At 40.5% G+C, this 18,165-nt stretch overlaps 1 protein-coding gene across 1 annotated transcript in view; it reads left to right on the top strand.

Annotated features, from left to right (window-relative positions):
* LOC127351174 (CD82 antigen-like) overlaps window positions 1-18,165 on the top strand; it is a 30,671-nt gene that overhangs the window by 2,220 nt on the left and 10,286 nt on the right. Inside the window, exons 2-3 of the mRNA XM_051378465.1 lie at window positions 13,566-13,638; window positions 16,178-16,250. Of these exons, the coding sequence (XP_051234425.1) occupies window positions 13,576-13,638; window positions 16,178-16,250 (136 nt within the window). The 5' untranslated portion in view covers window positions 13,566-13,575. The remainder of the gene's footprint in view (window positions 1-13,565; window positions 13,639-16,177; window positions 16,251-18,165) is intronic.

Genomic DNA, 18,165 nt, shown 5'->3' with positions numbered 1-18,165 from the left:
CCCCTTTTAAAATCAGACGTTCAATGAGCTCAGAAACTTTCTTCTGTCAGCAGATGAATGTGAAAACATCCTTCTGGTGTCAAACTCTGTACACACATAATTCAAACATCAGACTGTAGGAACACGAACAGACACGGATGTCTGACTGCAGGGAGCTTTAATGGATTCATTCATTATCAAACTTAATTTATCTTAATTTCTCTCTCAGCCGACATATTAACCGTCTTTACACGGCGGCTTTGAAGCTTCCTGCTGTTGTTATTTATTCAAACTAGCTCCGATCTGGATGGATAATTACGTTGTGTTGCAGCTGATCCCTGTTAGTAGAATTCATGTGAATGAAATGTGTTCAGATGTCTTGTTTGTGTTTCACCAACAGTAGAGGAATATAAAGAGAGTTCATCCAGGCTCAGATTTAACTGCTACAGGAGCGTTTACAGACTTTATTGTGTCTCAGCTTTCCATTTATTCCCAGTTTATTGGAGAAATATTCGAATACACTAGGTGAAAAATAACTTTAAGAAGTGTGTTTATTGCCCAAAACTGCCTCGGTCTGTAAAGGGGAAACCCACAGAACCCATTTTCATTCAGATATCTTGAGGTCACAGGTCAATGGATCCCTTTTGAAATGGCCATTCCCAATGACATGGTTGGTACTGCTGGATGCATTAGGTTGTGTAGTTTCATATGACACCAGTATCTCCGCTCTAGCTTTAAAACAGCTGCAGCCTCTGAAAGAGATAATGGGGTGGCAGTTGGGGTGGCCAGCCAGATGTCCGTCCCCCTCTGGAGACGCCCCTGACAATAAATAAGATTTGAGAGTGCGGATGCTCCAAACAGCCCAAAACTCAAAGATAATCAGTTTACAGTGATTTAAAACAGACACACAACGGGGGGAAGCTGGAACTGGTGAATCGTTGGCAGTTTAGCTTGAAACAAAAAAAAGACTTTAACCATTAATCAAGTATGAAAATCAGTTAATCATCTAACAGTTTCAGCTCTGAACTGAAGCCAGAAGGCTGTAATTTCATAAAAATAATCAATATTGGCCCCAATAGTTTGTCAAACTTACACAACAACCTCTGACTCGCCTGAGCCGTGGCCCCCTTTATTCTAGCTGAGTGGGACTGTTTAGGAGGACCGGTCTGTGTTACAGATGGGAATGTGGGTCAGTGTTGTGCATGGTGGCATCACCGCTCAGTCAATATTTCAGCTCCCCTCCTCCTGCTTCCCCCTCGGAGCTCTTCCATCGGTGGATCTTTTCCTCGACATGCGAGGCTGTAAATCAGTTCAGCTGCAGGTCGAGCGTGACCTTAATTACCTTTCCATACAGCGGGAACACAGAAGTGTGTCTTGTTGAAGGGATTATGTTGTGCTGGAGCTCGCAGCTGTTAGCGGTTAAGGTTTGGACAAGAAGCGAGAATGTTTCTGAGTCACCTTCAGGAGCTCGGTACCAGTCTACTAAAACACCAACACTAAGGCTGTTTGGTGCCAGTTGAGGCCTTCGGTACCTCTTCCTCACCAAGGCAGTCTGAGGACTAGTCTGGAGCTAGTACCTAATCCTGAACCAAGAACCGGCTCTTGGCCCAGAAACCTGGTTCCAGTGTGGCACCAACCAACACTTAGCTGGTCTGGAACCCAGAACCGCGTACAACAGGACTGACATGAGTAATTAGTAGCTAACCAATAACTAGTTTGAGTACAGAGCAACCATATAGCCACGTCATTACATCGCTGTATGAAAACATACATGTTGATTTTATTCTACTAATCACAGTTAATAATCAGAGGATGTAAACACACACTTTACACAACATCAGCTCTTATTAACCCTTTCAGTGTAAAGCAGGCGGGTCAAAATAAAAGGAGAAAGGATGAAGGAAACAGATTTTGTTTCACAATATTTATTGATCCTAAACTCAGTATTTTAAGGGGCACTTCACTTTAAACTCTTTGTGATCTGATTTGATAGTTTTGGTGAATAAACCCGAACAAACAGCGACTGTTGAACAACCTCAGCCACGTGTTAAACTGCTGCGTCTCACTCGACGACCTGGGTTGAGAACAGGTTCCCTGTTCTGTGTGTTTATCCAGAGACGACGAACGTCAACCTGAAGTCTGACAATAGCAGAGACTCACCCACAGTGAGCTTTGTAACCTGTTCGCCCTGTTTGCTGGAATTGCCCTGGAGGTAATTGTGGGTTAAAGTGAGATGTGAAGAACTCGAGCTGCTCACATTTCTTCCTCCTGAACAAACGATACGGTTCACTCGCGTTCAGTTTAGGTTGCTGCTGAAGAGAGTCGTATCTTTATCCCACGTACGCCGTCCTGCTGCCCCAAACAACTCAGAAAGTATTGATAAAGTATTGTTTTAACCCTGATGTCAGTTTAGGTTAAAGACCGACTAATGTGGGAACTTTTGAGACGAATACGATTCCGATTATAGACGGAAAAATCCTCCGTTTACAGATATTGGTCAGTTTATTGGTCTAATAACTTTATTAAAGAATATTTAAGTTCGGGTTAACTAACCTTTTAATTATTCTGGGAAGGTTTAGCAGGGACACCCTGATCATTTACACCCTGAAGCTGCCCAGTACCGTCACTGCCACTGGGCAGTCGGGGTGAAGGGCCTTGCTCAAGGGCAGCCTCAGTGGCGGTAATGAGTAGGGGCGAGCTGATTCTTCACTTCACCCAGATTTAACCTGCCGGTCTGGGCCGACACCTTTTCCGGTCACGAGTTCACATGCCTAACCTTCAGACCGCCACCGCCCACATACCAGCAGTCTGCAATGAGCCGATATCGGTCAATAATATCGACAAGAAAGATTTTATGACCAAAGCTTCAGAAAAGCTACTAAACTGTTGTTAAAGTGCTCAGATGTTAAATGTTTACATGGCAGAGTTATGCTTTAAATCAGGATGTGTCAGATTAAATAATTAATAAACGGGATTATAAATCTAAAAAACAAACAAACTTGCAAATTAAGTTAAAATTTAGCATTTATTCAGCTAAAATTACAGAAGCTGAACCAACTGATTCATTAATTAATCATAGAATCAGGGAGCAGGAACAGCAGGAAAGTTCTGCACTCAACAAATCCTGATACTTTACAGGATTGTTTTGGTTGTTTCCGAGAAAATAAAATCAGATTCCAGCTTCTCGAATCTGAATATTAGCTCGTTTCTTTGATGGTAAACTGAATATTTTTGGGAGTTTGGACAAAAAAGTACTTTTTAGTCTTGTGATGTCACCTTTTTAATATATTTCCACTATTGTACAGACAAACGTATTAACAGTTGCCGCCCAAACTAAAACTCAGTGTGAAGTCATGAGTTTTAGTGACGCCGGTGATGCGTTTGAGTGCGAGAGGAAAAAGTAGAACTGTTCTGTTTTTAAAGAAATCAGGGATTCCTCTCTGTGTTTACATGCTTCATGTTGTGGGAGTGAGTTTGAGTCTAAACAAGAGATTTGACCGACTCCATTTCCCCCCTCCTTCCCGCTGCAGCGTCGTCATGGTAACCGGCACAGCTTGCTCCTTTCAGTGGAGCCGTAATAGAGTCGTCTGGGAGGCCCGAACTGGTTGTGCCACAGTGAAACGTTGAATTAATTATAGTGGGCGGTGGTTCACTCAGTGACAAGCTCGGGCAGAACCTCTCTTTGTTTTGGTCACCGCCCCCCCCCTTCACACCCCCAATCCTCTGCACCGAATAACTGCAGCACTAAAGAGCAGTTCAGGGTCGTCTCTGATTTAATTAAACTCTTTTTATTCTTTATTCAGTGTCTGGTTGTATTCAAGTACAATATTAAAGTCCATCACAATTCAGAGGGAAAGTACTAAATACTTAAAACTCATGAAACGTGGTCATAAATGTGCGTATTATGTCGTATGACTGAATATTAATACACCCTGAACGCAGCCCCCAAGGCACGTGTGAGCGATATGCATAAAAATCAGTACACAGTACCCCCTCAGACCCGTGCCCCCAAATACAACAGTCACTTTTAGTTTTAATCTTGATTTTATTTAATTTGATGCCTGAAGTTACTATATGGTCATTTGCACACTGAGATTTTAATTTCAAAACAGTTATGATGCATAAAATCTCCTTTATTGAGTAATTTTAGTCCTTAACTGAGAACTTAATGTCTTATTTGGTTAATTTGGTTGCATCACTACGGGGCGTGACCACTTCAAAAACTAATTTTTAGTGAACAACAAATAAAATCCTCCTTAAGTACATTATTATTATTATTATTATTATTATTATTATGGGCTTAATGTTGTTTAACCTTCCTGGATACATGCACAGGAGTATTAATGTTAACTGACAGATGTTTTATGGTCTGCAGTCATAGTATACCATATTTCTATAAGTTAACCTAGTTCCCTGGTGTCCTAATGTAATGTCTGTGACATACTTTGGTCAAAATACCATAAGGATGAAGCACCATAGCAGTTCAATCACCCTGCCAAAGCAGCCCTGTTCAGAACAGTCGGGTTTGAGTGCCTGTCTCCGACGCCGGCACGCTTCACGCTACCATGACAACAGTTAAACGTGAACCCCGGGAGAAAGATGGCAACTGGAGGAAACTTTGTGGTCCAACCATATGTTTGAACCAGAGTCAGACCCTGAACAAGAAGGAGTTACCGAAGTAATTTGTAATGCAGTAAAAGCCAATACTGTCTCATAATGTTTTACTTTGTAGTACCGACCAGCTACATCACAAAGTAACGTAACGTAGTTCAACGAGTGGAACAGCTGATGAGGTTTGCTGCTACGGTTTGTTAGCTCGGAGGTCACGTCTCTGCTCATTCTAGCAAAAAAATATCTAAAAATATCAGCGGGGAAGAATATGGTTATAAGTAACCTTATAAGTTTGAAGTGCATCTTGCACACATTTAACAAACATTTAACGTTAACAACAGAATAACAAACATGTTAACATGTATTGTTTTGTTGACCCGGGCGGGAATTTTCTCATATTAAACTGTATCCACGGACTCCTGCATCCTCTGAGGCTGGGACTCCGAACAGAACAGTTGCATACGCTACATAAGGCCGCTCTTCCGCTCCTCTGCTCCCTCGCCTGCCTTTTTATCCGACAATGGCTGAGCGCTGCTAGGCAACGTTCGCGCTGAAAGTTCGCAATCAGGGAATGTGACGCCACACTCCCTGCGAAGTCAACATTAACTGCTTTATCTCCGGTATTCTGACTGAGGCACCCCACAAACAAATTACTGAGTCGTCTGTTTTCACACTTTGCCTGCTGATAGGCCCAAATGTACATAATCAATCTGAAGCTTGTGTGTAAATAAACAACAATATGATCAAAGGTTGTAACCTGGCATGGATCAGCTGCTGTTGACTCATAAAACTGTAAAACAAAGATCCTTTAAAACAGGATGAACACGTTTCTGTGGTTTCATTACCTTCACTGAGGAGGATGTTTTCAGTTTGAGATCTGATGTCTGTCTCTCTGTCTGTCTGTCTGCCTGTCTGTCTGTCTGTCAGCACCTGTTATCTCCTCACATCAACAGGTTGCAGCTTTGTGTGATTCAGTTTCAACTAAATAAGAAAACACTGGTTCTGATCCAAGAGGACATTTTTCTGTTTTCTGTCTTTTATTTTCAAAACAAAAAGACTTCCATAAATCCACTGAACATTAACAGACAGCGTAAATAAAACAGCTGTGAGTGTTCAGATAACATCGTAGCCTCACTCTCAGTGCGGGATATTGTGTCCACGGAGCCCGTTTTTAGTTAGTTTTGAACTATTTAAAGCTCCAGTGTGAAACATTTAGGAGGATCTATTGTCAGTAATGTGATATAATATTACTATGTATGTTTTTATTAGTGTTTGTCCTCTATGATGTGTAGAAATATTAAATTCTTAGTTATTTTCTTTCACATTAATTTGCTGTTACATTCAGCAGCTCCTCCAAACTGTACGATTGTCAAATTTACCAGATTTTTTCGTACTTGAAGGCAACAGAATGATGCTTTCAAGTACGTGAACAGAAGCTGTTAAAATAAGATCATTTAAAAAGGTCCAATAAAGTTCAGCATATAAGTCAATGTACTTTTCACTACTGGTCAGTGTTTGTAACTTAAGGCAGACACAGTCAGAGGATTTATTGATTATTTGATCAACAGAAAATGGTATTAGTTATTGATTCCAGCTCCTGAGATGTGAAGCTGTTGTTGTTGATCCTCTCTGAGAGTTAACTGAATACTTTTGGTGAGAAAAACAAACAATTTAAATATATTAACAAGAACATTTCCAGCATTTACCGACCAAAAGAGAAATCAAGAAGATAACTTAAGTGAAACGTAAGCGTAAATTGAGCGTGACGTATTGATCTGTGGTGCCTCTGTGTCAGTAGTATCTTCAGTTACCCTCCACGAGGTGTCTCGGAGCTCAGGGTGGATTCATATTGTCAAACCACGAGCTAACGGGCGTGTCGGGTGTCTCTGAAAACAAGGTCTCACGGTGAGAAAAGGGCATCTTTCAAACGGCCGCGGTCGTCGTATTGTGCAGAGGAAATGTAAAGCCGGCGCGGCCCTCCGTGTGTCGAGTTTCCCTCTTTTGTTGCCGGAGAGAAAATTGTGTCTGAAAGCTGCCATTGTTGAGTGGGACCCTGTAAAGGGAGGGAGGGAGGGAGAGAGAGGGAGGGAGAGAGAGGGAGAGGGAGAGGGAGGGAGGGAGAGGGAGGTAAGGGAGGGAGAGAGAGGGAGGTGGAGGGAGGAGAGGGAGGGAGAGAGAGGGAGGTAAAGGGAGAGAGAGGGAGGTGGGAGGGAGAGAGGGAGGAAGGAGAGAGAGGGAGGTGGAGGGAGAGAGAGAGGAAGGGAGGGAGAGGGAGAGAGAGGGAGAGAGAGGGAGGTAAAGGGAGGGAGAGGGAGGGAGGGAGAGAGGGAGGGAGGAGAGAGAGGGAGAGGGAGGGTGAGAGAGAGAGAGGGAGGGGGAGGGAGAGAGAGAGAGAGAGAGAGGGGGGGAGGGAGAGAGGGAGGGAGTGAGAGAGACAGAGAGTGTGGTGGGGTCGTCGTATTATGGAAAGAGTGTCAGTGAGGTTTTTAAATCTCCGTCCAATCAGAAATCAGAGTTTGTTGTTGTTGCTGCACTCTGATGTTTGAATGATGGAAAGTTTCTCTGAGCTCATTGAACGTCTGATTTTAAGGGGCGGGGCCTACAGGCATTGATTGTGACATCACAAATAGTTCAGGAAGTTAATCCTGGTCCAGTTTTGTAATTTCTCCAGTGAGATCCACCAGAGCACAGACACTGAGACTCTACAGTTACATTCATAGACTGTAGTTTTTAATGAGGTAGAAGGAGGGGAAGACTTTTTATGGATTTTAATGTGGAAATGATACTTAAACACACATCAGACACATTATTGTTCCATTATTTGTAAACAGGTCTTAAATGTCCAGCGGGATTCAGTAGCATCTAGCGGTTTAGTTGCAGTTTCAGTTCAGTTTTCAAGCACAAATGATGGAAAAATGCCAATTATTACCTGACTCCTTTATTAAAATGACTTAAAATTATAGATGTATGATTTTTAAAAAGAAGTTTGAAACTTGTAGTTCTGACACACCTGAGCAAAGTATTAGTATTAACAACAGCTCGAAAAAACTATCTGAATACTTTAACTTTGGGCTGAGAACGGCTAACTGTTTCCCCCTGCTTCCAGTCTTTATGCTAAGCTAAGCTAATCGCCCCTTGACCCTAGCTCCATCTTTTCACGTAGCAAACGAGCGTATTCCCCAAAACGTGGAACTAATAAACTAATATAAAAAGCCTGTTGTTTGACACACACTGACCCGACTGTGTGAGCAACAAATCGGCCAATATTAAGTTTTAAATGATAAACAAACCATAAATCGTCCCTTTGTTCGGGCTAATGTGAGATTTAAATTTCAGGCTACAAATAGATTCTGAGCTGTTTAAGAAAAGAACAGCGAGGGACGAGAGGGAGACAGAAGAGTGTATTGTTGTTGTTGTTGTTGTTGTGGTTGTGGTTGCCCCCCCACGCATCTCCTGCACATTTCTGCATGAGTCAAAGAGTGTGTGAACGACTGACTGCACACACACACACACGCACACACACACACACCGAGTGGAAAACGCTGTCACACTGAAACTGTCAAATCACCTCAATGAGCTTTTAGTCTATAAAATGCTCCTGACACTGGAGAAGATTATAAATATAATGTTATAAGAGTCTAAAACCCAAAGATGTTTAACTTCCTGTCATATTTTACAAACAGCATCAAACCTTCACGTGGAACTTGTTGGTATTTATTCTAGAAATATAAAATAATCGAGTGGTTAATTCATCAGTGCAGCACTAAATTAATTACTAACATTGTAATTAGTGCCGTTAATATGTAGAATTTATGGTCAAACTCGCTGAAACAATTTGGTGATGAAGTTCATCGTGGAAACCAGATGAATCTGCCGAACAGGGAATAAAAGTACCCCAACAACCACTGTTTGACTTTCTGCTCTGATTGGTTGCAGGTTTATCCAGTTTGTGCCTGTTGAAAACTACGCTTGACTTCCAACTCATTTGCGATCAGTCTGGTGATACCTGGCGAGATTAAATCCCCTTTTTACAGCAAAAATGCAGAAAATTAACAGTTTCCAGCCTTCAAATGTGAATATTTGCTGCTTTTCTTTGTCTCTTATGAAAGCAAACTGAATATTTTTGGTCTGAACACTATTGTCTGAACAAATAATAAATAATGAATATCTATAAAGAAAATAAAGGTCAGTTGCAGCCCTGATCCAACTGTTATTTAACTGTTATTGTTGTGCGTCTTTATCAACAGTTTTTAGTGTTGACAGATTTGTTTGTCAGCCGGCAGTTGAGCTGCTCAGAAAGACGCTGTAAACAAAGATGTGATAAAGTTTGCCAAGAAAAGTGTTTATGAGGGATTATCTCCAACAGAGGGAAATAAAATCAGAGCGTTACATAAACAGAAAGTGTCTTTAAGTTTCCTGTGATTGATGTTGAACCCTTTCTCTCCAAAACAGAAACCTGCAAACTAACAGCTGTGGAACGCAAAATAGAAATGAGGGTGTTTTCTATTTATATACGTGAACCGAAACATCAACTTTCACATAGAAGAGAAGAAGGATAAAGTTAACTTCCTGTTTCATGGTGATATGTTTGAGGCCAAGCCACGGGCACGCCGTTTAACACACCGTAACAAAGAGCACAACCTTTAATCGTGATGGTCTTTAGAAGGCACTGACTACTTTTGAAGTCGATCCGATCAATAACCTAGGAGGAGTTTGTTTAAATACAATGCATAAAATCGCCCAAAACTGCAACTAAATTCAAAATAGTAGTTTTTAATGAGGTAGAAGGAGGGGAAGACATGCGTAGATTGTTAGTGATGATATTTATGTGGGTTTTTTTAGTGTGTCGTGTGTAAACAGTGAAAATCACACTCAGTATTGGGCTTATTTATTAAAAATGTTTTAATTTAATACTCTTTTAAAAAGTAATGTTGTTACTTTAATTATTACTCCCTGCCAACAGTAATTAGTTACACTACCTGTTATATTAGTTTTCTGTAGGGCTGCGCGATACGGTAAACAATAAATCATATTGATATGATTCACGATTAGTGTTGGATGATTATTTTTTACCACAAATTAAAATTTATTAACTAAAATAAATATTAAAATAATGATGGAGGTGACTTTTTTTGTCTGTAAATGCAAAAAAAAGTTAAATTATCGGTTATTATCATCGTGCATCCCTGATATACTTGTATTTGTGTGTTTAATATATATTGATGAAGCACTTTGTGTGTTTTAAAACGTGTTTATATAAATAAAACTTTACTTATTTACTGCGTAAATTAATATTATTACTGTAATAGAGTTACTACCACACTGATTATACTTTTTACTTTTACCGTGTTACATTTCCCACAAATATCTCTACTTTATACAACTTACAGCCTCTTTACAGCACTTTTAATGCATTTGAGGGGGGATTATTGATTATTTATTTGTGTTAATAGCTGACGGCAGCTGGAAACCCGATAAAGACGATGATGTTTTATATTGTACTGAAATCGTTCTTAAACCTGCTGTTATCTTTTAGTTCCTCGTTGCGTCATTCAGCTCCACTAAGCTGTGTGTCGCTGTGCCTGGTACAGGAGGAGGAGGAGGAGGAGGCGGAGGAAGGAGGCACAGAGGAGTGGAAGGGTTTGTTTGTTAAATTACAACTCAGACTGAAGCCAAGAGGAGAAATTTATATGATGAGAAGACTTTTTCGGTTCTGCTTCAGCTTGTTTTTAAGCTGAACGTCCAACAGAGTTTCAACGCTCAGCTGTTCTCTGGGTTTCATATCCACAGCGTTGGCGTTGACTTCCATGGGTTCATTTAAAGTCATATTACAGTGAACTTATATGTTTAAATATCATTTAGGGGTAAGTTTTCAGTGTTTCTGTCAACCGTTCAGACGTCGATGTGTCTCCGTCCCGACTCCAGTTCTGCCTCAAACTTCCTCTTGTTTGTGGTGAAGGTGGTAATTTAGTCGCCCCGTCTGGTATAATCAGTGCAGAGCTTTGGCCCCACAGATGTCTCGTGTCCGGAGGAGATTTATGACCCTTCAGCTACACATAAACAAACACGTAGACGATCTGCGTCGATCGTGGGCACTGGATGTCTTACGTGTTCCCGCCAAGCAGCTGCAGCGGACCCGGTGAACAGCACGTCCAGACCGGGACCGAATGCAGCATCTGATCTAGTTTGAAAGCAGGGAATAAATTACTGAGGTAGCTGCACAAACTATTGATTGACGGGTGAATGTCAGGATATTATTGGTTGAAACACTTATGTCAGGATGTGTTTGTACACAAATTGTTAATCAGAGGAACAATATAATGGAGGATGAGATCTTAAAGGGTTAAAATGAAAATGTTCTTGGTCTGTAAACTCCAGAAAGGTCTCGGGGTCGAGGAGAGCGCTCTCAGTCTGACTCTTGTGTTGAAGTGTGTGTTCAATAGTGAGCTCTGTGTTGGTGACTCTGAACCACCGAGGCCGGTCAGACAACCCAGTTTCTGAACGTCTGTGTGAACTGGGTCAAAACTTCTGACGGCACAGCTTCGACCTGTTTGTGTCCGAGCATCATTTTAATAACAGCGTCTGCGTTGTTGACGTCCGCTGGCTTCGTGATGTGATCCAGACTGTGGAGGAAACTCTGCAGGAATAATCAGGATACGTTTCTGTGACTTTGGTTGTTTCATATATATTTAACTTTTAGGATAATAAGTTTAATTAAAACTTTATGTACATTCCTGAAGCAGCACAATGTGGCTCTGTGGTGCTTCTATATTTAACAAAGCTTTTGTGTCAGGTCCTTTTTTTAATTTTGCTTTTACAAGCAGATGTACTTGAAGGCTTTTGTTCATGTTTACAACCTCGAGGGAAGTCTTGAAGGCACCATAACGTAGTTTCATGTCATTTAAAGTCTGGTGATTATTGTGTGTTTGTGTGTGTATCCTGATATTTGTTCTGTTATAAACTATTAAAACCACATTAAGAGATTCCTTCACGCCTTGGTGACCGCAGTGGTGGCTAACGTACTATAGCCGGCGAGCTACAGGGAAAATAAAACTATACAAGGTAGCAAGCTTGCTAATGGTCAGTTACCAAGCTTCGCTCTGACAGCGAGTTCACACAGTTTATTTAAAAGATGTATTATTGTCTGTAAAGCCTTTGGTGGTGGTGGTGGAGCAGTTTATACTAATACATGTTGATGGCTCCAATGGCTTCCTCCATATCGGACTCTTTGTTTGCGGCGTGAATCAACACAACGCGGCGATTACGTGGAAATTAATTCATTTTGCTGCTAAAATTTGGAGTTTAAATCCTATTGTGATTGGACCTCAAACTGACATACGGCCTCTTGTAGTGATAAATACTCTCTAAAGCATCAAATGTGGATTCATCCACCAATGAAAATAGTCCCCTGCTTGTCCAGCTGTTTCAGGAAACTACTGAACTCTCTCTATACCATCCTTCCCCAGCAGGCTTACAAGTTTTAAGGCTTAAAACCAGACAGAACAATAAATGTGAGGTCTTTATAACGTCTCTCCCTTCAGTCTGTTACAGTCTGCAGTATCAGAGCCTGACCTGGTCTTTGTTAAGGTTTCATCCCGCTCTGTTTATACTCAGTAATACCTTCCATCTGGCCCAACATGTCTTTCCCATCGCATATTCTCCTCCCTCTGTCATCCCTGCAGGTCGCCCTCGGAAACTGGCACAGGCAGCGTTTGTAACAGTAACCCATTTACAGTGACGGGGAATGTGGGTCGGATGCACGGGCACCGCGCTCACGCCACCGGCCTCCACTGCCGGGAGGAACCATCGAGCCGGGCCGCCATATTTCACCCAGATTTTCATAGATTTATTGGACAGTAAGAGGCCATTACTGTATGGAGGAGGAGGGGGAGAGGAAGTGGAACAAAACACACAGTGAGAGAAAGAGAGATGCTGCGTTCAGGTCGGGTTGGATTTTCTGTAAATATGAGCGTCAACGCAGAAGGAGACGTTTTGTGTGTTTTTGAGGTGGAATTAGCAGCAACTTGTACTTAAAGAATAAATCTTCTCGCTTCCTTCTCGTCTCTGTTGAGAGTCGCACATGCTCAGTACCGATCGGTGGGTAAAGACAAAGTTTATGAGCTGAAACACAAGCGAGGATTTGTTTGAGTTTGAGAGCTCGGTGGATAAAATCGGGGAGTTTTTGTGGGAATGGATATTTTTGCATCATAACTTTAATTTTTGCATTCAACGATTAAAATCCTGATTATTTGTTGGTGTCAGAACAAGATTTGTAAGCCAGGGTGTCTCTGCTGTCTGCGACGTGGATATGTCACGTCAGGGTTGTCGTAACGTATAATTTAAGGATTTAGCCTCATTTTAGTGATGAAAAAATACGATGTTTAAATAAAACAATGTATTAATTTATAATGCCACCTTCCTCTTGGGTAGTTTCATCTACAACAATGAATCTTTTTATGTTTAAGGTATATAATCTGTAATTAGTAACAACAGCGTGAAGTAAAGTTGCATAAATTATCTCAAATTTGTACTTTGACAGAGTTATATAAATATTTATCTTCTAATCTGCAAAAACTACTTAAAACGGATGTCAAATTAATCTTTAAAGGGACAAATAATATCATTTAATAAGTCTGAAATAGTGAATACAGATACCTTAACCTGCCCTGATTGTACAGCTCATATATTACCCTTATTAAAATATTGATCTATTGATTTCCTCTAATAGAGAGCGTGAGAGAGCTGCTCACAGAGGCTTTGTTATCTCGTCCGCTCAGATTGAGGTTGTGATTGTAGGACTGGTTTTGCGGGTGTAATCCTGGAGGATTTGAACCCCCCCCCACCCCCCACCCTTCAGTCCGGATCATGATCAGCCAGGCCAGCTTAGAGGGTCTGAGGGTCTACAGCATCTGTCACCGCCTGTTCACGTCACGCTCGGCCCCAAAGTTCATGTAAATCTGTGTTTGTCTTTTCAGATTCAGCATCATGGGGAAAGGCTGCCTGACAGCGACCAAGTACTTCCTGTTCCTCTTCAACCTCATCTTCTTTGTGAGTGTTTCACCCTCATTAGTGATCAATGATAATGTGCCATTAAAGGAGAAATCTAACACACTGTTAAAGATGTTTTCTGCTTCCTGCGATAACTGGACACACGTAGAAACGCACTGATGTTTGTAATAAAAATACATTTAGTCCAACAGTCTGTAAACTTCCTCAACATGTGCTAATAAAATATAATATTAATGATTTAAGGCTTTAATTTAAACAAAAAGGAACAAAAAGTTCTTTTTTTAGCCTCAGATTTTGCTGAATAGATAACAGATTTATCCACTTTATCCAGCTCGCTAATTAAATAACATTAACTTTATATTAATTGGTTGAATATGTTTTAATGTTTCCAGCTGACTGCTGTGTAAATGGGTTTTGAATTAGCACCTGAAGGCTACATAATAACCTGTAATCCCACAAGATATGCTACCGGTGGCAGTTTAAACAGCTGCTGTTTAATCTGCTCCTTGTTGGTCTTTGCAGACTATAAATCCAGATTAACTGATGAATTTGACAAACAAAAACACAACCTCTGTAACATTTACTAAAGAGCAGGACGGAGCCGCTGACGTTAGGATTGGCTTCCACACAACGGGGAAATACTACATTACTACTGTTACTGATTTTATTTTATGACCTGTAATCCCACCAGTAGTAGTAATGTAATGTAGTTTAATGATTTGCTACTTGGCCGTGGACTCTGGTTTACTACAGTTGGCAATAGCTGGACATGCTAACGATAGCAGCTAAAGCAAATAAAGACATTGTTTAATCTATTCTTTACACTTTTGCTCCTTGCAGTTTCTTTTCAGGGTGAATTTAAAATGGTAGATGGCAAGTTGAGCTATTTTTAAAGCCACAAAATGCAGATTTTCATACATTGTAACAGCAGCATTGATGTGTTTCATCAGGTTACAGTCGTATAATCCAGTTTATAGCTCAGAAACACGTCGCAGGCGGAGAACATCTGAAAGTTTCGTCTGATTATATATTCTCTGGTTGTCTTGTTAATCACATTAGATGTTAGGAAGTGGTTTTAAATGAGCCAACGTCCTGTTTGCAGTGTGGTGATAATGTGCTCTGTCTCTGGTAATAAATCCTGAGACTGACGGAGGAACAACGCAGGTTCAATGCAGCCTCATTAAACTTTATGAACAGCTTGTAGGAACGAGATGTGAACTATTCATTCCCGTTCTCTTTCTGTCTGTGAGTCTTAATTACGGCGCAGATGAAGTGATTGTGGCCCAGTTACCAGGGTGATAACTCGCTGTCTCGTTTCCTCTCTCTATCTCCCACAAAGTGAAATCTGTGATCTGAGCTCTGTGTGCATGTGGGGGTGCGTGTGTGTGTGTGTGTGCGTGTGCGTGCATGTGGGTGTGTGTGGGTGTGAGTGTGTGCTCTCATTAGAAAACGGAAATACGTAACAGGAAGAACACAACCAGGGGAAAACCTTTAATTTACATACTTTCTATTGAATATTTTCCTGTTTTTAATTTAAGCTCCAGAAATGTATTTTTACACACTGTTTGTGCTGCAAGGACCAAAAATGGAGATACTAAAATGGGCTGTAGCTTCCACTGAGGTTTATATATATATATATATATATAATATATGAATGTGTGAACTTCAGCAACATGAAATGAGCATTTTACATTTTAAAGTTGCACAAAATGGCCTTTTAATGAGCATCAATAATCTTATATCCTTTGATTTGACTGTTTAAAGGTCATTAAAATGTGGATTTATAGCTGCACACCTTCAATATTTAACTATCAGACACTGAAAATATTTAAAATCTTGTTGCAGTGATCACAGATCTGTAGGTATGTGAAGTTTTATGTGTCGTCACATTAATATTAAGAATTGCAGAGGTTGTTGCGCTTCTATATTTGGCAATATGCAACAAAACTGTTATAATGTGAACATAATATGACTAACAGGAACTGACAGATATCCATATTCTGATATATTTATCAGCATTTATCCATATTGCTAACTTTCCACATTGGTTATATGACGCAAAGCTATCTTTAGCCCCTTTATGCTACTCACAAAAACAGAAACTATACAAATAAATGTGATTAAAAATACATGTTTACATGGGTGCAGAGGAGGTTGAGCTGTGTCTATACAGACAAATACAAGTTTAAACTGTCAAACTATATTTGTGTCTGTTATTTATTGATGACCTGACTGTGTTTTTCCATTAAAACCAGAGATTTGGATGAATTTTGAGCAGATTATTTCCTGTTTAGGGAACTTTTTTTTATACAATTCTGTCTGTATTATGTATTTTTATAATTTATAACAATCCTACATACTTAATAGGCTTCTTTTTTCACAGAAATTAACAAAATACTGATATTTAGTCACTATTGTGTATATTTTTAAAGTTTTCTTACACTCCTTAAAATCAAGAAAGTCTCGCAACCCCCTCATGAATCTTTGGTGACCCCTAGTGAACCACTGTGTTACAGTACATTTAAAGTGTGTATTTCTTGTGTGTGTGTGTGTGTGTGTGTGTGTGTGTGTCCTCCAGCTGTGCGGGGCCGTCATCATGGGCTTCGGACTGTGGCTCCTCCTGGACAATCAGAGCTTCATCGTGGTCCTCAGTAAGTTAACGTCCCTTTCCTCTCAGTGGAACGAGCGCTGATGTTCACCTCGTACCACCTGATTCTTCTTTCTTGTATGTTTTTGATATAAATTGTAATTATCACTGCAGCGAAGTCGGATTTCTGTGACTTAAGACGGGATAAAACCCTTCGATGTCGCTCTGCTGGCTGGATTTCAGAGCCATGAGTACAAAAGCACAAACAGCCAATATGATGACGTCGGACCCTTTACACTGATCCACTTGTAGAGCGCATGTAGGCCAATACAAATGGAGCCACGATTAACGGGCTGAAAACAGGCCAAGTTCTGGCTGCAGGCTGCCAGTGTGCTTTTAAATGTGTGTGAGAGGAAGAAGAAGAAACAGGCAGCACACTTTGGGCACACAACATTTTATTGTTTGGTTTGATAAACTATAGATGAATCTGGGTTGTAGTAGAAAAGCCGTCCTCACTGCGTATACAACCGTAAAATGTCAGTTTTTAAGCTCTTTTTATCCTGTAGAACCGTTTATATGGTGAAAACTGGTTTTAATCTACATATCTACATAAGATGGGTGCTTATTGTTGTTGGCAGCTACAACAACAATCTGAACAACAGAAAGTAAAAGTCATGAAGTCATGATGAAACCAGTTTTACATTCTTAAATCTTGGTTTCTATCTTTTTCACAGCAGCCATTTTGACATGAAATAGTAGGTTAAACACAGGTACATGATACTATTTAAATACTTTAAATACTATTTAAAGCTATAATCAGTAATACTTCCTCATTAAACAGTGTATAAACTCTGGCTCTATGTTCTTTATGTAGTTGAGTTCTTCCATTATCCCAAATGTTTCCAACAATGTTCAAACTCAGAGAAATCTGTCATTTTATTCAGGTAACGCTGCGTTTCACCGGTCGCCTGTCGATGGCGTCATATCCCCTTTGTGCCTGCGTCAGCGTTGTGGTTGTCTGCCAGAAGCTGTCATACATTGACTGTTGATCCAGTCTGAAGCCACATTGTTACCATCCACTGTTTAGATCTTGGTGCTTTTTAACTCTAGATTTGAACCGGATGAAGGATTTTAGTCATTCTGATTTGAGAGTGGCAGCAATGACAGATTTTACGTTTTAAAGTCAAGCTGGAAAGGCTCTGAGACACTAAACATGTTCTTAAAGAGTATCATTGGTGACGGCTGTGTTTACCCAACTGTCTAATGTCAGAATGGCTGCTGTGAAAAAGGTCTATTAGCTCCTCCCCACTGCAGTTTCACAGACGTGGTGCGTTCTGTTCTTTGAATAACTTCCACATTCGCACAGACGACCTTCATCTGTAGGAGATTAACCCAAACATCTCTGCTCCCAGCGTCACTGTAGCTGTGCAGTACTGGAGTAATACTGGAGTAATACTGGAGTAATACTCCATTACTGAAGGCTGCTGGTCTTTTTAATTGGATTATTCCATCCGTGTTGTGGATTTCAGCTGTTTAGTGTCCAAAGTTTTGAGCATGACTCTGATAACCGACATTCCTTCGTGCTGTTTATCAGTCGGTGTGACGCTGATGGAGGATAAAGGTCAACACGCGTCGGTGTTTACATGAAAGTCGGTCCTGAGGTCTGTTTTCCACCATATGAGACCGGTTAGTTAAACACAAGTGTCCAGCAGATTTCCTCCATTTTCCTTTTCTTTCTGTCTGCTCGTCTGGACTGTGTTTAAAAAAAGAAATTCCTTCAAGTCAAACAACAAATCTTTTCTTTCTCTTTCTTTTCCTCCTCCGTGTTTTTCTCATTACGGCTTCTTTTACTCTCTGACACGCTGTTCAAAGACTAACGAGTTCATTACTTCACATAATATTTTAACTGCTGAAAGAAATAATAATGCATGTTGAATTTGGAACGAGTGCCAGCAGGTGATTAGCTTAGCTTAGCACAA

The sequence above is a fragment of the Dicentrarchus labrax genome, unplaced genomic scaffold (genome assembly GCF_905237075.1).
Source record: "Dicentrarchus labrax unplaced genomic scaffold, dlabrax2021, whole genome shotgun sequence".
Taxonomy (NCBI): Eukaryota; Metazoa; Chordata; class Actinopteri; family Moronidae; genus Dicentrarchus; species Dicentrarchus labrax.
Note: the sequence above shows the minus strand (reverse complement) of the source record. Positions and strands in the feature narration are given on the sequence as shown.